Source organism: Oryctolagus cuniculus, chromosome 11 (genome assembly GCF_051225735.1).
Source record: "Oryctolagus cuniculus isolate XC-2025 breed Fujian yellow rabbit chromosome 11, ASM5122573v1, whole genome shotgun sequence".
NCBI classification, from domain to species: Eukaryota; Metazoa; Chordata; class Mammalia; order Lagomorpha; family Leporidae; genus Oryctolagus; species Oryctolagus cuniculus.
The window spans coordinates 71,099,779-71,122,031 of record NC_142877.1 but is presented as its reverse complement, the minus strand read 5'-3'; the positions used below and the strand labels follow the sequence as shown (position 1 = coordinate 71,122,031).

Below are 22,253 nucleotides of genomic sequence, written 5' to 3'. Positions count from 1 at the left end.
GTGCATGTATGAGAATGACGTTCTTTACTGTCCCCAAAGCCAAATATGACTTATCTTCAACAACGCAATGAAGGGGCCAGTTGTGATGCAGCGGGTTAAGCCGCTCTGATTCCAGTCCCAGCTGCTCCATTTCCCATCCAGCCTCCTGATAATGCACCTGGGAAAGCAGCCAAAGATGGCCCAAGTCCTGGGCCCCTGCACCCATGTGGGAGACCTGGATGGAGTTCCAGGCTCACGGCTTCTGCCTGCCTCAGCCCCAACCTTGCAGCCATCTGGGGAGTGAATCAGTGGATAGATGGAATCTCTTTCTGTGTCTTTCTGCTTCTTTCTCTCCCTCTAACTGCCTTTCAAGTAAATAAAATAAATCTTTTAAAAATGTGATGAAGGGACAGGCGTTGTGGCTTAGCAGGTTAAGCTGCTACTTGCAACACCTGCATCCCACATATGCACCTGTTTGTGTCCTGGCTGCTCCACTTCCAATCCAGCTCCCTGCTAATGGTCTGAGAAAGCAGTGGAAGAAGACCCAAGTGCAGAGAGACCTTGCCGCCCATGTGTGAGACCCAGAAAAAGCTCCTGGCTCCTGGCTTTGGCCTGGCCCAGCCCTAGCTGATGTGGCCACCTGGGGAGTAAATCAGCAGGTGGAAGATTTCTCTCTCTCTGCCCCCCTCCAATTAAATAAATTTTTATATACAAAAGGCAATGTAATATTTTCATCATCCTTAATTCCTAAGTAGTATGACAGTCTTAATGTTCTCTCTGGTGTAAGAATTATTCAGATATTTACTGAGCACCTGCTATGTGCCTGGCACTGTACTTGACACTTGGGAGACAGTGGCAAGTAAACACAGACCATACCTTCTCCTATAGAACTTGGAGGGAGACTGGCCCTGATAAATGAGTGTTCTGAGATGACAGAACATGGTCCTATGATTGTATAATAAAAGAACCCGACTTAAACTTCAGAAGGGGAGGTCAAATCCTTCTCCAGGGAAATGATTCCTTTCTCAACATTTCCAGTTAATTTACTCGAGAAGGAAAGTGTCCCATGCATGCAATGGCCAGGGTTGGGCCTGGGGCAGAGGCCAGGAGCTGGAGCTCAAGACAGGTCTCACATGTGGTTGGCAGGAACCCAGTCACCGTGAGCCATCCTCAGGCCTCCCAGGGTCTACATGAGGGGAGCAGGAGCAGGATATTGAACCCAGGAACTCCATCTGACACGGAACATGTGTGTCTTAGTGACCAGGCCAAATGACTGCCCTTAAGGATATGATTTTTTTACTTGAAAAGCAGAGTTAGAGAGAGAGGGAGACAGCAAGCGAGTGAGCTTCTATCTGCTAGTTTACTCCCCAAATGGCCTCAACAGTCAGGACTGGTCCAGGCTGAAGCCAGGAGCTTTATCCAGGTGTCCTGTATGGGTGCAGGGGCCCAAGCACTTGGGCCATCTTCCACTTCTTTCCCAGGTGCATTAGCAGGGAGCTGGAGCAGAAGTGGAACAGCCGGGATTTGAACTGGAACCCATAAGGGATACCACCATTGCAGGTGGTGGTTTAACCCGCTAAGCCACAGTGTCAGCCCCAAGGATATGATTCCTAAACTAAAAATTGAGAATGAATAGTTAGGGAATGTAAATGCTAGCTCTCCTTATAGTCTCCCTGATCTCTCTCTTGCATGTGCTCTTATCATGATGCCACCAAACCTATGATGTCATCAAGCTTTCCCAGTTCTCACTGCCCTAGATCCCTTGTCCACTGTAGCTTTATATTGCCACCCTCCCTCCCAGTTTGGATCAATGGCAGTCCGGCTGACTTTAGGATTTACAATGCTTACCTCCAATGTTTCCCCAGTTAACAGCCTAGGAACTCTGTCTTCATTTGACCTTCTCAATTCATTCTCTCCTAGTCATTATTTAGACGCTCATAGCATGGATGATAAATTAAATCCTTACTTTCCTGTATTTCTAATATTTGAAAAATATAGATGATCCCTTACAATTTTTTAAAAATTTTTTACTTTACAATGGTGAAAGCAATACACATTCAGAAGAAACTAAACTGTGAATTTTGAATTTGGATCTTTTTCTTGGTTAGTGATGTTCAGTAGGCCACTCTCTTGATGGTGGCAGGTGGCAGCCGGCACAGCTCCCAGCTGGCTGTATGAATAATCATACTGTATTGTATGCTGTGTTTCTCAGCTGTGATGTTTGGTAGGTTAGGTGTAGTAAGTGTATTTTCAACTTATGATGGGTTATAAAGATGTTAACTCCATTGCAAAATTTTTTTAAATATTTATTTTATTTGAAAGTCAGAATTACAGAGGAGGAGGAGAGAGAGGGGAGACAGAGAAAGAGAGAGAGAGAATTCCATCTGCTGGTCCACTCCCCAAATGACCACAACAGCTAGGGTTGGGCCAGGCCGAGGCCAGGATCCAGGAGATACCACCTGGGACACCTGTGTCCCGTATCAGGGTGCCTGGGTTCAAGTTCTGGCTCTCCTGTCAATTCCAGCTTCCTGCTAATTCCTGCTACTGTGCACCCTAGGAGGCATCAGATGATGGCTCAAGTGCTTGGGCCCTTGCCACCCACATGGGAGACCCAGATGGAGTTCCAGGTTCCTGGCTTTAACCTGGACCAGCCCTGGTTGTTGCAGTCATCTGCGGGAGTGAACCAGCAGATGGAAGATCCTTCTTTCAAATAAAATGAAAATTAAAAAAAATATTTACAATGCATTCTAGCAGCCTACTAGGTTATGTCTATTAATCCTGCCATTCCAGACCTTCCTGGGACTACCCCAGCTTTGAGATTGCCTCCAGTTCTCCAGTGTTTTAAATCCTGCACCTCTCTAGGCAACTGGGTTTGGTTAAGTGGCTTTCTCTACCTCCACTACAGTGCAGGAGCCCTCATTCCAACCACAGTCCTGAAATGTGATGATTATTCTCACTTAAGGATGTCAAAAAGGATGTTCAGGGATGGTACTGTGCATATGAAATGGGATGAAAGGAAAATTCAAATCTAGATCTCTCTGGCCCGCAGCCCACAGTCCTCCAAACTTACACAAAGTTAAAATAGTAGAGGGAGCCTACCTATTCCCCTTGTCTGGTCTCAACAGTGCCATTCATGTTTCTTTCATATCTCAACCCACTCCAAACTCCTCCATTTGATTTTTCAAAGGTAAATTTACCTTCATTCATATGTGTAAATCCTAACTACAACCTCTGACAAACAGTTGTACCCACACTCTTCTGTTTACCACAGATTTCCCTGTGTACATTCCTGGAAAACCCTCCTCTGCTCCAAAAAGGATACTGGGTATTTTTTTTATTTTTAAACAGTTTTTGACTGTTCTAGAACTTCATATAAATGGAACACGCAGTATCAGTTCTTTCCTTTTTATATAGCTCAGTAATATTCTTATGTATGAACATACTGTAATTTGTTTAGCCATTCTCCTATTGATGCATATTAGATCATTTCCAGTTTTTAGCTGTTATAGAACATTTTTCCAAAGAATGTTTATTTATTTGAAAGGCAGAGAGAGAGTGAGAGAGAGAGCGAGAGAGAGAGAGGTCTTCCATCTGCTGATTCACTACCCAAATGGCTGCAACAGCTGGAGCTGTGCTAATCTGGAGCCAGGAGCTTCTTTCGGGTCTCCCATGTGGGTACAGGGGCCCAACGACTTGGAACATTTTCTACTGCTTTCCTAGGCCACAGCAGAGAGCTGGATGGGAAGTGGAATGGCCAAGTCTCGAACTGGCGCCAATATGGGATGCTGGCACTGCAGGTGGCGGCCTCACCGCCCACTACATCACAGCGCCGGCCCCAATCCAGTGTTTCGTTAGATTCACATTTTTATATCAGTTTATGCTACTCCACCTCTTTTTAATTTTTTTAAAATTTTTACAATGAAGGCATAGTAAAATGCAAGAATTAGAGACGTTTTGTTAAGTAAAATATTCCATCTTGGCACCAGTGCTGTGGTGTGGTAGGTAAAGCCGCTGCCTGCAGTACTGGCATATGGGTACTAGTGCAAGTCCCGGCTGCTCCACTTTCGATCCAGTTGTCTTCTGTGGCCTGGGAAAGCAGCAGAAGATGGCTCAAGTCCTTGGGCCCCAGCACCTGGATGGGAGACCTGGAAGAAGCTCCTGGCTCCTGGCTTCCGATCAGCACAGCTCCGGCCATAGTGGCCATCTAAGGAGTGGTGGATGGAAGACCTCTTTTTCTCTGTCTCTGCCTCTCTGTAACTCCCGACTTTCAAATAAATAAATCTTCAAAAAAAATTTCTATCTCTCAATCACTTTAGCTAATATCAATAAAATCTGAGGCAGAGTCCACACTGCCTCCATATCCCTTTCCAACTGATATCTGGGGACACTGCTGTGGTCAACTACTACTGTCTGCGTTGGGTACATAAAGAACAGCGGCGTCCATCCATGATTTAAGGCAGACTGCCCTAAGCTTAGCTGATTAGAATCACCTGCAGCATGCGTATGCTGTATTTAAACAGATTCTGTGATCCCAGCCCAGGCTGCCAGAGCCAGACGTCGCCGAGGTGACTCAGATCAGAAGCCAGCTCTGGGAGTTAAGATTCAGGGCATCTTTTTCTTTTTCTCTTCTCTCTCTCTTTTTTTTTTAAGTTTTTAAAGATCTTATTCAGTAAGATCATATTTTCTATGACAACCACATTCTCTCTTTTAGTTACCTCCCGTTCATAAGCTCCACATGCTAGCCAATTCAGCATATTTGCTGGTTCAGAAACATGCCCAACATTTACTGTTTCTGGGCTTTTCTCATACTGACTCCTCATCTATAGGAGCTCACTCTCCTTCTGTCTTATTTTTTTATCTTGGAAAATTCAGCACCTTACTCAAATCTCAGCCCCAGTGCTGTTGCTCAGAGATCTGTTGGCTGGAGATAGTTTCTTCCAGCTCAGATCTGAATAGCATATCTTACATTTATTTTTATACAGTATATCACATGGCACACATATATATCCCCACTGGAGGGCTAGAATAGATCTTATTCATTTTGTATTTCCCACTGTGTTCAGTGCCTACTGTGTACCAAGACTTACATGCTCCAACCGATCTCAATACATTTGCTGAATAAGTAGATATATCTTCAAAATAAAAGCATAGTATTATTTTGAAAACACTCTTGCTACATTCATCTTAATTTCCATATTTAAAAATTAAAAATGTTGGGCCGGCGCTGTGGCACAGCAGGTTAACGCCCTGGCCTGAAGACCAGCATCCCATATGGGCGCTGGTTCTAGTCCCAGCTGCTCCTCTTCCAATCCAGCTCTCTGCTATGGCCTGGGAAAGCAGTACAAGATGGCCCAGGTCCTTGGGCCTCTGCACCCACGTGAGAGACCCGGAAGAAGCTCCTGGCTCCTGGCTTCGGATCAGTGCAGCTCCGGCTGTTGCGGCCGTCTGGGGAGTGAATCATTGGATGGAAGACCTCTCTCTCTGCCTCTCCTCTCTCTGTGTAACTCTAACTTTCAAATAAATAAATAAGTCTTTAAAAAAAATTAAAAATGTTATGATTAATTTTATATTAAATTTTACGATAAATTATGTACCCAACTTGAAAATGAATCTACTTTCCATTTTCTTTATAATTTTAAGATACCAGTGTACTTAAAATTATAGCAAAAAAACCACAAGAAATTTAAGTTCCCTATTACATAATAGACAATTCTTGAATTTGTAAGATCAGAATATTTTAATTTTTATATGCTTTTATTAAAAAACACAATTAGGGAAATACTGATATAATACATTAAATTTTCAAAGTGTTACCATAATATTCTGAAAAATACAAAATTCAAATGTCTAAATTTTACATCTTTTCCCAAAATGATGCAAAAGAAAATCCCGTAATTACAAATATGTATATTTTAATATATATATAAAAAAACCTCCCCATTCACCCTGGAAATTAGTAGGCATACAAAGCTTGGACGAATTACGACTGAATTTCATATCCTAGAGGATCAAGTCCCTGGTCAAGAAGCATCAGCGAGGATTCCCTTAACTTCTGCAGCAATTTCCTTAGTTCTTCCTTAGAAAATACCTGATTTTAAAAGAGAAAAAAGTAATGATGAAAATATGAACTTGTAGTTACCTAATCAATTACTAGCTTCATACAAGAAGTTCCTTTTGAAGGATTTTGTGACCACAGCCTTGTCAGAGAAGCTGAGGGACTATTTTTCTTGGTCTATAACGTCTAGGTGGGTGTTCCGGTGCAGTGGGTAAGCCACAGCTTAGGACACCAGGATTCCATCTGGGAGTGTCGGTCTGAGTCCTGGCTCCTCTGCTTTCAATCAGGCTTCCTCCTGCTAATGTGCCTGGGAGGAAACAGATGACGGACCAATAAGTTCTTGGGTCCCTGCCACCCACATGGGAGACCCAGATGGAATTCCAGAATCCTGGCCCAGCCCTGGTTACTGCAGATACTTGGGGAATGAACCAGCAGATGGAAGATATCTCTTTCCCTCTCTCTGTCCTTTTGCCTTTCAAATAAAGAAATAAAAACTTTAAAAAATCAAAGAACTTCTAGCTTCTGCTGAATGCATATACATGTTTCAGAGGAAGAAAGCACACATATTAAAACTGGACCACTACCTTCAGAAAACCCAAGAGCAACTGAAAAACGCAAACACACCTTCACAAAGCGGAGGAGAGTGGAATCCCAGTTGCAGGCTGCACGCGCTCCAGCACTTACCAGATACAGTTTGTGGCGCTCGGAGGACACCATATCTGCTAGCTGCAGGCACTCCTGGTGCTGGCCGGTGCTGTGCAGGATGGTGTGCAGCAGAAAGCACAGCATGGGCAGGCAGAGCTTTCTCAGCAAAGCCATCTGGTGCGTTCTTTCATGGTCTTCCTCAGCATCCTACACGGACACCAACAGGCACTTCAACAACCACAAGCCAAAGCAGCCCGATAAAGCAGCAAGACTAAGCCAGCCCCCTCCATGTCCATGGGTTCCAAAGCTGTGGATTTAGCCAACTGGAGACTACACATTTCTCTCCTTGTCGTATCCCCATGTGACAATTACTTACAGAGCACTTCTATTAGGTTTATAATATAGAGATAACATAAAATTTACAGGAAGACGTATTGGGGTTAGATGCAAATACTGTACTGTTTTATGGAATAAGGGATATGAGGATCTGTGGACTTAGGTATCTGCAGGGGGTCCTGGATCCAGTCCCCAAAGGACACTGAGGGACAACTTTCCTGAATCTAAGCCAAAACAGGCAGAAGCTAAGACATTTTTCTAAAGCTTTTCATGCCTGTTAAGAATAAAACAGGAGCTGGCACTATGGTGTATTGGGTAAGGCCACCGCCTGCAGTGCCGGCATCCCATATGGGTGCTGGTCGAGACCTGGCTGCTCCACTTCCTGTCCAGCTCTCTGCTATGGCCTGGGAAAGCAGTAGAAGATGGCCCAAGTCCTTGGGCCCCTGCACCCACGTGGGAGACCCGGAAGAAGCTCCTGGATCCTGGCTTCGGATCAGCTCAGCTCTGGCCGTTGTGGCCATTTGGAGAGTGAACCAGCAGATGGAAGACCTCTCCTTCTCTCTCTGCCTCTCTGTAGCTCTGCTTTTCAAATAAATAAATAAATAAATCTTAAAAAATAAAGAGGGCCGGCGCCGTGGCTCATTAGGCTAATCGCGCCGACACTCCGGGTTCTAGTCCCAGTTGGGGAGCCAGTTCTGTCCTGGTTGTTCCTCTTCCAGTCCAGCTCTCTGCTGTGGCCCGGTAAGGAAGTGGAGGATGGCCCAAGTGCTTGGGCCCTGCACCCGCATGGGAGACCAGGAGAAGCACCTGGCTCCTGGCTCCTGGCTTCGGATCGGCGCAGCACACCGACCTTAGCGGCCATTTGGGAGGTGAACCAATGGAAGGAAGACTTTTCTCTCTGTCTCTCTCTCTCTTACTGTCTAACTCTGCCTGTCGAAAAAAAAAAAAAAAAAAAAAAAGAATAAAGAATAAAACAGGGTTTTATAAGGCAGAGCTTCAATCATGGGATGTAGAGAACAGGATTTTATAGCAAAAAAGCCTGAAGATGAATAAAGTATACCACAGAGAACACAGTGTAATCATGAAAATAAAATGCTTCTGAACTTGTGTTTCTAATAAACTTGCTTGTGTAGAATAAAAACATGCATAAAAGGGATAAGAGACTAGATAACACTACAGCAAAAATCAGAACCAAAAATAATGGCCATTTTGCTAGACAGAGATGTAACCACAGACTGATCTAAGGAGTGGGAGAACACACTAAGTGCCCTTGGCCCTGAGACTCCTTATTGCCTGTTAATGATCTCATCTCACAGGCTAGATTGTGTCACTTGCTCCTCCTAATGCTGTTGTTATTACAGTATCAGGATGCACTGCAGGCTAATCACAATGATTCTCATTCCAGCAGTCTGGCTGCTATCAACCACCCAGAATCATGCCTGCCAAAAGAAATAGGGAATGAACTTCTCTGATGGAACCTCAGATTTTTTTCTCATTTGAATGAACAAAAGCTCTGAAATGGCCTGCACATACATAAAATTCTACCCAGCAGGAATATATAAGGCCTTCTGCGTGAGAAACACTCATTAAGCCATATGCAGTCACAGCAGTTGACCTATGCTGACACTACCAGAATCCCGAATCTGAAGACAATGTGTTCATTCCAGCAATGAGGAACTGTTCCTCTAAAGCCTTACTGAAAACCTCTTTGTGCTTGGCATTATTTCAAGTGCCAGGATCACAGAAATGAAGAAAACAAGATCGCTTCCTTCTTGAGGGTGGCATTCTAACAAGGCTGGAAATACAGAAAGTACTAAGTGCAATGAAGAATGTGACTGCAGGACAAGAAGACAGCAAGTGACAGGTGTGTTTATATATATACAAGACAGGGTGGTTGGCCTCCCACATTTGACTAGACTGCTGAAAGAAGAGAGCCACCCATGCACTTACAGATCGAGCATGCTAAGCAGAGAGAGAACAGCAAGAGGTTCAGAATGCTGGAACACCGTGTGGGGAGAACGGCAGGAATCGAGATGGGCGATGGTAAAAGAAAACCCTGTGTGGGCTTGTATGTCAAGAGCAGAACTATGGTGGAGCCAGGTGTTTGCCCTAGCAGTTGAGACACCTATGTCTCACATCGGAATGCCTGGGGTCAGTTCCTGACTCCAGTTTCCTGATACTGTAGATGCTGGAAGGCAGCAGTGACGGCTCAAGCAGTTGGGTCCCTGCCACCCATGTAGGAGACCTGGATTGATCGAGATCCCAGCCACTAGCTTTAGCCCAGCCCAGCCCAAGTCACTGTGGGAATCTGAGGAGAGATTCAGTAGACAGACAGTTTCTGCTGTTTCTCTCTGCCTCTTAAATAATTTTTTTTCTTTTTAAAAGAAGAGAGAGTGGCATTATGACACAGTGGGTTACAACAGCTGCATCCTAATACAGAGTCCTGGTTTGTGTCCTGGCTGCTCTGCTTCCGATCCAGCTCCTTGCTAATGCACTTGGGAAAGCAGCTGAACAGGATGTCTTTCAAATAAATAAATCTTTTTAAAGAAATCAATATTCAGTGTCAATCATTTCTTCAAAACTAATCCAGAAAATATTTCTTTGAACAAATGATAAGGATGCAAGGGCACTTCAAATGGAAGTAAATAAGTTCAGGGAACTTCTTGAAGACCCCTCGTATTTTAATGATGTTTACTTGGTTTAATACTCATATTCAACAAAGTTGGAAGACTGTAGGTTACTGGGGCATACACGGTGGCACAGTGAGTAAAGCTGCTGCCTGTGATGCTGATGTCCCCTCTCAGAGCATCTGCTGGGGGCCCGGCTGTTCTGCTTCCCATCCGCTCCCTGCTACTGCTCTTGGGAAGGCAGCAGTGGATGGTCCCAGTACAAACTAACACGCCAAACACCCAAGAGCCCCACGTTTCCAGGTTTCCCTGGATGTCTGTCTGCAGAGGCAAGCAGAGCTACTTGTGCTCAGGCCTCCTGTGATTACCTGCAGGATCCTTCCTCGCCCAACTCAGCCCATCCAAATTCTACCAAATGCTACATCTCTCACGTATCCTGTCCAAACCCCCTCTAGGTAGAAGGAATCTTCTCTTTTCCTGATCTAAGAAAACACCTGATTCGTGCTTTCCTGATGGTATTTAATACCTTTGTAACTGGTTCTCAATGCAGGCTACACTTAAAACACTTCAAGTGATTAAAACGAATCCCAGCCCTACCTCAGGCAGATTAAGCCAGAATCTTTTAAAGAAGCCTTGTTTCTTTTCTTTTTTAATGCTCCCTAGGTTACTTAAATGGACAGCTTGGCAGAGAGAGCCACTGTTTCTCTCTCTCTCCACACACACACACACAACTTACCTTCTTATGTCTAAATACAGTCAAATACGTGTTTAATTAAAATTTTAGGTCTAGAATTTTAAAAAATTTAGATTTAGTATCCTGTGTGAACACATTAGATGTGAAGTAACATTTTATCCAAGAATCAAATATTCCATCATCGTAACTACAAAGGCTACATAAAATCTGCAGCTGATCCTATGCAGAGACAGAACGTCTGAAAAAGACGACTCAGCAGTTCTGCTGTGTTTTTGTGATGAACAACGCACAAAGCTTACCTCCCTGACGTCTACCATCCACCCTCCATCAACAAATAACAAGACGTTATACATCTTCTCTTTCACATCAGCTGTTAGGGCATCCAAATGTCCTTTCCAGATATTATAATCCATCTGCAAAACAAACATAAGGCAGACACATAATGGGCAGAATCTAATTAATAATGCATTTGTAAATTAAAGACAGGAATACACATATGGAACATCAGTCAAGTTGTCATTTCAGTCAGCCAAACATAAAAATAAGTATCAACAGACTGCAGTTAAATAAAACACTAAAATGTTAACTTTGTAAATGATTGCTAATGCTGTCTGAAAGTATTTTCAAGATTGATTAATTACCTACAGAAAAATAAACAGATGGCTGTTTTCAAAGTGGAACATCAATAGAAGGTTACCTGTTAACAGAAACATAGTTGCTGAAGAACTGACCTCTTTACAGTAGTAATACACATTTTTAAAACACACTTAATTTATTTCAAAGGCAGAATTGCACAGAGAGATCTGGAGCTAGAGAGAGATCTTCCATCACTGGTTACTCCCCAAATGGCAGCAATGGCAGGGGATGGGCCAGGTCAAAGCCAAGAGCTTCTTCCAGGTCTCCCACAGAGGAGTCAGGGCCCCAAGCAGTTGGACCATCTTCCACTCCTTTTCCCAGGCTATTGGCAGGGATCTGGATGGGAAGTGGAGGATCTAGGACACAAGTCAGTGTCAATATGGGATGCTGGCATCACAGGTTGTGGCTTAATCCACTGTACCACAATTCTGGCCCCAGTAATAAACTTTTTTTAAAGATTTATTTATTTATTTTGAAAGTCAGAGTTACAGGGAAGCAGAGGCAGAGCAACAGAGATAGAGGGTCTGAAATCCGATGTATTCACTCTCCAAATGGCTGCAACAGCCAGAGCTGAGCCAATCTGAAGCCAGGAGCCTTCCCCAGGTCTCCTACATGGGTGCAGGGGCCCAAGGACTTGGGCCATCTTCTACTAGTTTCCCAGGCCATAGCAGAGAGCTGGATTGGAAGAGGAGCAGCCGGGAGTAGAACCGGCACCTATATGGGATGCTGGCACAGTGGCATGACCTGCCATATCACAGTGCCGGCCCCAGTAATAAGATACAATAGGAAGGTATGCATTAGGTCCAGCAGTTGGATTCTGGTTAAAATACCTGTGTTGCATATCAGACTATTTAGATTCCATTCCTGACTCCAGTTTCCTGCTAAAATAGACATTGTGAGGCAGAATGTTGTCGTAAGTGGTAAAGTCCTGCCATCCTTCTGAGAGACTTGGATTGAGACCCTGTCTTTCAGCTTTGGCCTTGGCCCAGCCCTGAATGGTCAATGTGGGCATTTGGAGGAGTCAACCAGCAGATGAGAACTATCTCTCTTCCCCATTGGGATCTCTCTCCGCCTCTCAAATACACACAAAAAAGGTTTTTTTAAAGATTTTTTGTTTATTTATTTGAGAGAGAGAGTTATTGACAGAGAGAGGTCTTCCATCGCTGGTTCACTCCCCAAATAGCTGAAATGGCTGGAGCTAGGCAGATCCGAAGCTAGGAGCCAGAAGCTTCCTCCAGGTCTCCCACGCGGGTGCAGGGGCCCAAGGACTTGGGCCATGTTCTACTGCTTTCCCAGGCCATAGCAGAGAGCTGGATCAGAAAAGGAGCAGCCGGGACTAGAAATGGTGCTGATAGGGGATGCCGGAGCTTCAGGCCAGAGGCTTAGCCCACTATGCCACAGCACTGGCTCCCACAAATAATTTTTTAAAAAACAAAAAGATGCAATAGGTACACTGTAGATTCACTCAACTTACTTCATATTTCTTTTCTTTGTGTTCATGAGCCACTTTCTCAGTAAAAGTTGATTGCGGTATCAAAGTAGGTTTCTGAGGCGCTGAATTCATATGCTTGAACCACTCATTAAAAGTTTCGTGGGCCTCCTAAAAGAAAAAAAAAAAAAAAAAAAGAGAGAGAGAGAAAACCATAAAGTTCTCAGTTTTACTATTCAATAAAGCTTTTAAGTTTTGGTTCTTAAAAATAATTTTATAGTATCAAGAAATAAAATTTCAATTTTTTTTTTACACACACACAAAATCACTGTAAATGTTTTGGTAGGTCACAAAAACCTCAAATTACATACTGTATTTTCTGGCACCTCCTATTTTAGCACCTTGATCATAACACATATCTTGACATTATCACTCTGTGGTGTGTGCATGTTTACTTTCTAACTTCTTTATTAGCCAGGAAGACAAGGATGAATGCTGTCCACAAAGTTAGCCATTCTACCATGCCCACTGTAACCATTTATTTGAATGGGTATGCTATTATTTGTCATAATAAATCTAGAATATCTTGCTTTTCTCAGTTATTACCCAAAGCAGAAATATTAAAGTTGAGACACGCATTCATAGATTCTTAAGAAAATGTTAAGTTCCTGACATCACACACACTATTTACAGTGTCAGATGATCTTGGTCGGTGTGCACTGATTAGAGAATCATGCTACTGAAGATAAGGTCACCATTTCATCACGACCACAGCCACAGGGAGAGAAGATGAATCAATCACCACTTCTGGAAAAAACTTCCAACTCTAGGAGTGAATCAGAAAAATCATCCCGAAGACAGGCACGTCTGTGGTTTTCTTTACCATCTTACCAAATAAGCTCTAATACACAAATGTTCCCTGATAGCATTATCATCTTCAGCAGGAAGTGGACTGTCCATTCCTTGTTCCTCCCATTGATTATAGATTTCTGCTATGGAATCCTGAGGAATTTTCACAAATACTTCTTTTGCAGCTTCGTGCTTTTTTGATGCTATGAAAATGATACACAATTTTCAGTAAACACATACGGACTTCTGTTTAATAGTTTCTAAAGGAGTCAAATTACTGGTTTACAACTTTTGCTGTGAGCTGTGCAACCACTTCAAGTCCCAAAGTACTTCTCTTAAAGGTATCAATGATCTTTCTTTTCCCCCATATTTCAATGTGATAGTAACACAAAGGATATATTAAATGCAGTTACTTTCACATCCTTTTCTACTGTATGGAAAGCAATCATAATCTTTAAAGTCTGATAGCCTTGAGGTTATATGCAAAATTGATTAGGATAATGGAAATTCACTGTTAAATATGTTGTATTTCATAACACCTGGTTTTCTCCACTCCCCCTTCTACTGGAAGAATCAAAGATAAACAAACAAACAAACAAAAAACTAAAAAATCAAGAGTATATGGATTTGAACAAAAACATTAAGAAAGAATATAGAAATACAGCATACCCAAAAATTTCCTCATTATTGCATTGCCTTGTTTTAGAGCTTCTGCTCTCTGTGCTGGGTCAAACACCAACCAGTCAATTACATCAATCTTTAAGCGGTCCTCCTATGCATTTAAAGGAAAAGAAAATCATGGGCTTTGTCTTTTTTTAAAATGTTCTGCAAACTAGTAGAGTTAACTAACATCTGCACTTCTAGTATCACTTTCTACTAAATTATACAAAATCACAAAAGAATGGAGCTTTCCTTAGTTTATTTTCATATTTAGTAGTTTTCAAATTATAGGAAAAGCTTACTGGATTATGAATCTGGAATTACATTCTTTTTTTTTTTTTTTTTTTTTTTTTTTTGACAGGCAGAGTGGACAGTGAGAGAGAGAGAGAGAGAAAGGTCTTCCTTTGCTGTTGGTTTACCCTCCAATGGCCGCCGCGGCCGGCGCACCGCGCTGATCCGATGGCAGGAGCCAGGAGCCAGGTGCTTTTCCTGGTCTCCCATGGGGTGCAGGGCCCAAGCACCTGGGCCATCCTCCACTGCACTCCCTGGCCACAGCAGAGAGCTGGCCTGGAAGAGGGGCAACTGGGACAGAATCCGGCGCCCCGACCGGGACTAGAACCCGGTGTGCCGGCGCCGCTAGGCAGAGGATTAGCCTAGTGAGCCGCGGCGCCGGCCTAGAATTACATTCTGTACACAGCTCCAATTTAGTCTTGTGATTAAGTGTTACTCTAAAATTTCTTTCTTTCTTAGATTTAACTATTTGTTTCTGAAAATATAAGCTTCATAAGCATTAGTGATTAATCAAATAACCTGCTGAACAAAAAGCCAGTATTCATGTCTTTTTTTCTATTAATGAAGCTTCCTTTAACATGATACTACCATAAGTAATCTCTTACGTAAGATCTTAACATTTACTGCCAATTTTTATAATTTAGAAGACCTGGGCTGACATACATTCTTTAAAAATAAGGAGATCAGTGTATTTTAAGGCAAAAGTTCACCTCAGACCCACACAAAGGATGATAAGGAGTTACACAATCAAATTACCTCAGTGGTGCCAGTATCCAGGGCTGGGGCCAGGTCATGATGACTGAACTCACCGTCATCTTTCTTTCGAATATTCTCTACAACAGTTTTTGTTATTGCTGCAACATCCAAATCTGAGGAATTTATTGAAGAGACAAAAAAAAAAATTAATTAATCACGGATACCAATATTCTCTGAACTGATAGAAATTCTTTAAAAATATGTAACACAGGAAGACATTATGAAAGAAGATGTCAAAATTAAAAGATATGTACATGTGTTACAGGATAAATTCTTCATTCCTAAGAGACCTTTGTTGAAAATTTTATTCCTTCCCCCTTCTACCCTGCATCAAAAGAAATAAGGTTTACAACTCAAAGGACAAATGTTACTGTAGTGAAAATGTAGATCTGCGTCCAATGACTGATAAAAGAATTTCTCAATCACTTTACCTGCTTCTTTAGCCAGCTCCAGGCAATGGTGTCGCTGTTCAAATTCTGTAACACCTTCCAAAAATAATGCATACTGGGCAACAGCTAGGTCTTGAGGCAAGTGACAAGTGTAAAATGCTATGAGATTTGTATGCTTCTCGTTTATTAACAGCTAAAAAACAGAAAAAGATCACAATAGATTAATAATAAAAAAAGTTCTAGGATCAGCAGTGCTTTACAACAATTCCAAATATATTTAGGAGAGATTCATGCAGACTTGGATTTGTGCTACTGATCAAAATCATCTTATTTATTTATATATTTTTAAGTTACTTTAAATTTCAGTTCCTCATGGTCCACTGGCTAGACCAGGCTAACGCCAGGAGCCAGGAACTCAATCTAGGTCTCCCACATGGGTGACAAGGACTCAAGTAACAAAGATATCACTTGCTGCCTCCCAAGGTCTGTATAAGCAGTAAGCTGGAATCAGAACGGAGTGGGGACTTGAACCTAGCCACTCTGATACGGGATGTGGGCTCCCCAGTCAATGTTGTCCTAATTGCTACACTGCATGTTTACCCCAGAAAAATTTTAAAATGAAAAAAAAAAAAAAAAAATTTATGATAATTAAAAGATCTCTCTGGCCGGCACCGTGGCTCATTTGGCTAATCCTCCGCCTGAGGCGCCGGCACCCCGGGTTCTAGTCCCGATTGGGGCGCCAGTTCTGTCCCGGTTGCTCCTCTTCCAGTCCAGCTCTCTGCTGTGGCCCGGGAAGGCAATGGAGGATGGCCCAAGTCCTTGGACCCTGCACCCGCATGGGAGACCAGGAGGAAGCACCTGGCTCCTGGCTTCGGATCAGCGTGGTGCGCCAGCTGATTTTTGTTTTTATTAAACTAGTACAAAAGGAATTAAGTTGTTGTCTCAAAGTTACCTGTATATATGTCTTTAAAACTTCAATAGAAACTTCTTCCTTCACAGGGGAAAAAAGACATAATTCAATTACAAACCAGAATGCTTATATGAACCAGCCATAAAATTTCATTAAAAATCTGCAATTAAAAGATCTAATAATTTTAATATTTATCATTAAGCAACAATGATACACGAGGCTCAGTGTTTAGCAAGGTCATGTACTACCGATTTAACTTTATCCTAACTCTCTGTGGGTCATTACTATTAATGTTCACATTTTACAGAGGAAGAAATTAGGACTCGGAGGTTCAGTTTACTCAGAATTGCACAACTTAGTTGCAAACTAAGGCTGTGAACTCAGGATTCTAACTCCAAAGCCCAAATTTCAACTAGAGTATCACTCAGCTCCTACATGTGTACTTTGAACAAAACATTATCAAGCATGTACAAAAAAGGAAACACAGAGCAAATAAACAAAGACTGTAAATCTCACAGAGTTCAGTCTGATTTGGTTAGCTCCACTGGTTGATTTAAAATTGGACACTGATGAGGATAGTCAATAGATTTATTAAAAACCAAGTAACCATCAGGATTCTGCAGCCACAACTGGAACCCTACAAGGGCCACCCACAGTGAGATACTCAGGGACCACATGAGACTATTTGGAAGCCTTCTGACTACTCATCATCATTTCTGAAAAAGAACAATCAAAAAGCAGTGTGTTTTCCAGAGGACAGGTAGATGACGCTGACCTCACACAGAAGGGTAAACCGTTCATCTTGACTTACTTTGGTCTGTAGTCCCAGAGTCCGGAAAAACAAAATGAGGTGGGTCATGAAGCGGAGGAGGTGTCCAGGCAGATTGTTTCTGTTTTTAGAAAGCCATTTGCTAAACTCGTCCATCAAACCTAAAGGCCATCAAAGCAAAGACTCAACAAGATGAATATAACCAAAAGGAAAGAGATAAACATCATCAAAACATTTACCTCCACCCTTGCAAGTGCTTTAATTCACTGTCTCATTGTAAACAGCCATGATAATACACTCTACACTCTCTGAAAGTAAACTGTTAAATTAAAACTTTATAACAAGTCACTGTAGGTGCATTCAAATAGGCTGATATTTATAAAGCTTAAAAGATGTAGTCAGTCGAGGTATTGCTTTGATAAGTTTCTTGTAAAAATTACTCTAAGAAAATGAAGAATAAAGATAAAGTAAAATAAAACTGTATCTTACCATCAATATCTCCCAGAATAAGGAATCTTTGAACTATGTGATAATGTTCTTGATTCTCTTCCAGAACTCTCTGAAAAATATTTGTTCACATTTTCCATGAATCTTCCACTGGTTATGCTATAGTATGTAGTCATGGTTAAACTAAAATCGTCAAACTTTTGAAAGAAATATGTATATATATAAAGAAAAAGTTGAAAAAGTTGAAAATGAAAGGCCTTAAGAAGATCAAAATAAAGTATGAAAAGGATACTTGCCTCTAAAATATACTCAAGCATATAAATCCAGGATTGAACAAAATCTTTTTTTTTAAGATTTATTTTATTTACTTATTTAAGGATTTATTTATTTGAAACATAGAGTTATAGACAGAGAGGGAGAGACAGAGAGAGAGACTTCCACCTGCTGGTTTACTCCCCAAATGGCCACAACGACCAGGGCTGGGCCAGGCGGAAGCCAAGAGCCAGGAGCTTCTTCCAGGTCTCCCACAGGGAGCAGGGACCCAAACACCTGGACCATCTTCCCCTCTTTCCAAGGCACATTAGCAGGGAGCTGGTCAGAAGTGGAGCAGCTGGGACTCAAACTTGTGCCCATGTGGAATGCTGGTGCTACAGGCAGCAGCTTAACCCACTACGCCACAGCACCAGCCCCTTGAACAGTATCTTTGAAAGAGAACTATGATATATAACAATTTAAGCTCTGCGAATGATTAAACTTTTATTCTTTCAATTTAATTCCCATTTACTTTTGCACTCCATGTTTCTGCTTAAGTAAAATAAACTATTAGCTTCTTTCAGCATGAGCAGCATTACTGGAAAGTACTTTTCAGGTGCTCTCTTCTGCACATGGCATGAAGAGTAACAAAACAGAAGTCAGCTACAGAGCAGGGCGAACCATTTATAAGAATCTTGCAAGCTGACTTAAAAAAGTAAAGCAACTAGGTTTTGGAGAAAGGTCAAATCTATTTTATTTTTTACCTAATAGTCTTAAGTTCTCTTCCAGTATTTTTTTTGCATTTATTTTAGTTAAATGACATGAAGCAGGGATCTAGCTTTGTTTTCTTCCACTGGGAAAAAACAAAACAAAACAAAACAAACCTAACTCTATCTATATTACTGACATATATTTGCAAGATCATGGAGGAAGATATATAATATAATATATATATATATAAAATATCAGTAAGTTTTATCACCTCAGGGCAATGAGAATGACCTTCAAAAGGGGATGGGAAGAAGCTACAAAGGTTTTACTTATATTTTTGGATTATTCTATTGTTACAAGGATATATGGGAGCCAAGCACTGTGGCGTAGTGAGTAAAGCCTCCCCCTGTAGTGCTGGCATCCCATATGTGCGCCGGTTCAACACCCGGCTGCTCCACTTCCTATCCAGTTCTCTGCTATGGCCTGGGAAAGCAGTGGAAGATGGCCCAAGTCCTTGGGCCCTGCACCCACGTAGCAGACCTGGAAGAAGCTTCTGGCTTCGGATCAGCGCAGCTCCAGCTGTTGCGGCCATCTGGAGAGTGAACCAGTGGATAGAGACCTCTCTTTCTCTCTGCCTCTCCTTCTCTCTCTGTTTAACTCTGAAATGCAAGTAAATAAATAAATCTTTTAAAAAAAAAAGGATACATGGGATTACTTTAGTCATAACATATTTAAAGGAGTAGTATTTCAAAGAGACATTAGATCATTAGATTATTTTTAGATCTGGGAAGAAATTTTGTTAATTTCTCATTATCTTAAATTTTCAAAAGGAAAGGATTAAATGTAGCTTACATGTGTGTATTTGGAGGAAACCAATTCTAACACAAAGAAACAGAAAAGATGTGTCATTTATGTATTAAGTTTCTTCCTTTCAAGGAATGCCTCCTTTGTTGCTGTAGCAAGGAAAAGAAAGGAAGGCAGAATAAAATTCCCCATTTTTTCCTTTCAGCTACTGAGCACAACAGCATAACAGGTGCTCTTTCCTTATGCACCTATCTGTAACATGTTGGTATTAACATTTACCTTTTTATCAGTAGCTTGAAGTTCTTCAAAAATCTTTTCTAAGGTCCAACTTTGAAAGAAAAATAGAAAAGAGAGAATGAAATTAATAATACGAAGAAAGGCTCCAAAATTAACACTGAAAGAAGCAAATTACAAATCACCACTCACTTTGTTTCTAAATATTCTCTAGGGAGTTCTTCAGTTTCATCCAGAGTTACTACTGACGTCCGGATCTCCTGTTCAACCAGGCTGTCCACCATCACCCGGAAGTAGGCCCACACTGTGTCTTCCCAGGTGTCACACACGGGAAGAAGCTTTGTTGCATTTCAAATAGACACACATCAACGTATTCAACAAAAAAGAAAGGAAAAGCAATTATACCCATTATATGGACCATAATGCCAACTTTACAGTGATATTAAATGCTGTGCTTTAAAAAAAATAATGCTGAATAACCCTTTTCCTCCCAAAGTATATCTTCTAAGTCATTTGAGCTATTATGGTTTTTTTCCCATACCAGAGTCACACAATAGCATCAATTCACTAGGCTGATAAAACATAGCATTTCAATAGATTATTTTTTTTCTCTTTCTTTCTTTCTTTCTTTCTTTTTTTTTTTTTTTTTTTTTTTTTTTTTACAGGCAGAGTAGATAGTGAGAGAGAGATACAGAGAGAAAGGTCTTCCTTTTTGCCGTTGGTTCACCCTCCAATGGCCGCCACGGCTGGCGCGCTGCAGCCGGCGCACCGCGCTGATCCGCTGATCCGAAGGCAAGAGCCAGGTACTTATCCTGGTCTCCCATGGGGTGCAGGGCCCAAGCACTTGGGCCATCCTCCACTGCACTCCCGGGCCACAGCAGAGAGCTGGCCTGGAAGAGGGGCAACTGGGAAGGATCCGGCGCCCCGACTGGGACTAGAACCTGGTGTGCCGGCGCCGCTAGGTGGAGGATTAGCCTATTGAGCTGCGGCGCCGGCCTCAATAGATTATTATAGCATCCCCAGAACAGCTGTGAAATGCAGAAGATAGTGGGAGTTTTCAGACACACACACACACACACTTCAAGAAGTCACTGTGCCTTATATTTCTGGATAAGTCATCAGGAAACATGTATTGCAATTAAATGCACAACTCTTAAAGTCTTGTTGAATTAACTGAAACATTGTGCTTGCGTGAGAGAATAGCAGTTAGAGCAGTGCAAGTCCTAATTCATGATTCCTTCTGTCACCACCACCCTTAGAAAGTAGCTCAGCTTATGAGATTTGCTACACACAATTATTAGAATATATCATATAATTGTCTTTATTTCATAGGAACAAACTGGATATTAAATAGGCTCATACCTGTTTGAGATTCCCACTTAAAGCTGCATAAATTGCTCTCTCATATCTATTAAAAAGCTCCTAGAACACAAAGATAAGTAAATTTGCAAGTTTCTCTTAGTGTGCCAGTTTTCCAGATCATCTAGAATTCTGTGACTCTCTTCTAGTCTGAAGCTATTCACCTCATAGTTTCTAACTTTAGTTAAAGACCTAGTAGAGTGATAAGGAAGAACTTCTTAGTTTGATGAAATAATCAATACTAAAGTTTTCAGGCAAAAGCCAAACATTTATATTTCAAATATAGACTGAAAATGGATCAAATTCTAATGGGTGTTCTGATCATATATATAAAATCAAGTTTTATTCTACATGGAACCTGTATTTAGGTGTTTGCTTCTAGAATGCTTCTAAATACCTCATACTCTTTTGATAAGGTCAAACATCAGAACAAGACATGTATCAGTTCGTATCCAATTCCTAAGCAGAATTCATCACATTTTTCAAATCACTCCTTTAACTTTTGGGCATCTCCAGTTTTCACATCATCCAGACTTCAGACTCTTAACTACATACCGGAGCACATCTCTGCCTTGTTTCCAGTTACTGGTCCCAGTCTAGCTCCGTTCCTTTCCAGTTCCATCAATACTATACTCAGACAGCCCCTTATTGTCTGAGGTTTAAATAATTCTTGGGTAAGTGTTACAGTGCAGAGGGTTAAGCCACCATTTGGGATACCTGCATCCCATATTGGAGTACTTAGTTATGATTCCCAGTGACCCTCACTTCTGATCCAGCTTCCTGCGAATGAATCTGGGAGGCAGCGGATTTTGGCTTAAGTCCCTGCCACCCATATGGGAGACCCTTATGGAGTTCTTGGCTCCTGGCTTTGGCTTGGTCTAGTCTCAGTTATTGCAGTCATTTGGGGAGTGAACCAGTAGAGAGAAGAAGTGTCTGTCATTCTGCCCTCCAAGCAAATAAATAAGTAACTCTCACACTCTTCTACTTTATTTTTTTTTATAAAGATTTATTCATTTATTTAAAAGGCAGGATTATAAATAGAGAGAGGGAAAGACAGAGATCTTCCATCCACTGGTTCATTCCCCAAATGGCTGAAATGGCCAGGGCTAAGGCAGGCCAAAGCCAGGAGCCAGGAGCTTCTTCCAAATCTCCCACACGGGTGCAGGGGCCCAAGGACTTGGCCATCTTATATTGCTTTCCCAAGCACATTAGCAGGGAGCTGGATCAGAAGTGGAGCAGCCAGGACTTGAAGTGATGCCCATATAAGATGCTGGCTCTTCAGGCACTGGCCCTGAGTATTGTTCTCGGAATTCTATTCTCTCATAAGTCCTGGAAGATGGTTTGCACAATTTTGCATGTTGTAGTGATTTAGGAATGCACATGCTGTGTAATAACAGAATTAATTCTATTTCCTTTTATGA

The 22,253-nt window shown here is 41.8% G+C and overlaps 1 protein-coding gene across 2 annotated transcripts in view; it reads right to left on the bottom strand.

The window, feature by feature from the left end:
* Nucleotides 1–5,697: 5,697 nt before the first annotated feature.
* The window catches only part of NUP107 (nucleoporin 107), a 42,072-nt gene continuing 25,516 nt past the window's right edge, over nt 5,698–22,253 (bottom strand). Inside the window, exons 15-28 of one of the 2 annotated variants that reach the window (XM_008256765.5) lie at nt 20,836–20,895; nt 19,666–19,811; nt 19,519–19,567; nt 17,515–17,584; nt 17,068–17,186; nt 16,299–16,337; nt 15,389–15,539; nt 14,958–15,070; nt 13,920–14,022; nt 13,293–13,453; nt 12,447–12,572; nt 10,636–10,749; nt 6,719–6,886; nt 5,698–6,067 (exon numbers count right to left, since the gene is read on the bottom strand). In XM_008256765.5, coding sequence (XP_008254987.1) covers nt 5,960–6,067; nt 6,719–6,886; nt 10,636–10,749; nt 12,447–12,572; nt 13,293–13,453; nt 13,920–14,022; nt 14,958–15,070; nt 15,389–15,539; nt 16,299–16,337; nt 17,068–17,186; nt 17,515–17,584; nt 19,519–19,567; nt 19,666–19,811; nt 20,836–20,895 — 1,527 coding nt within the window. In that variant the 3' untranslated portion in view covers nt 5,698–5,959. Of the gene's footprint in view, nt 6,068–6,718; nt 6,887–10,635; nt 10,750–10,982; nt 11,034–12,446; nt 12,573–13,292; nt 13,454–13,919; nt 14,023–14,957; nt 15,071–15,388; nt 15,540–16,298; nt 16,338–17,067; nt 17,187–17,514; nt 17,585–19,518; nt 19,568–19,665; nt 19,812–20,835; nt 20,896–22,253 lie in introns of those variants that run through there. The other variant, XM_051846421.3, reaches the window with a different exon arrangement.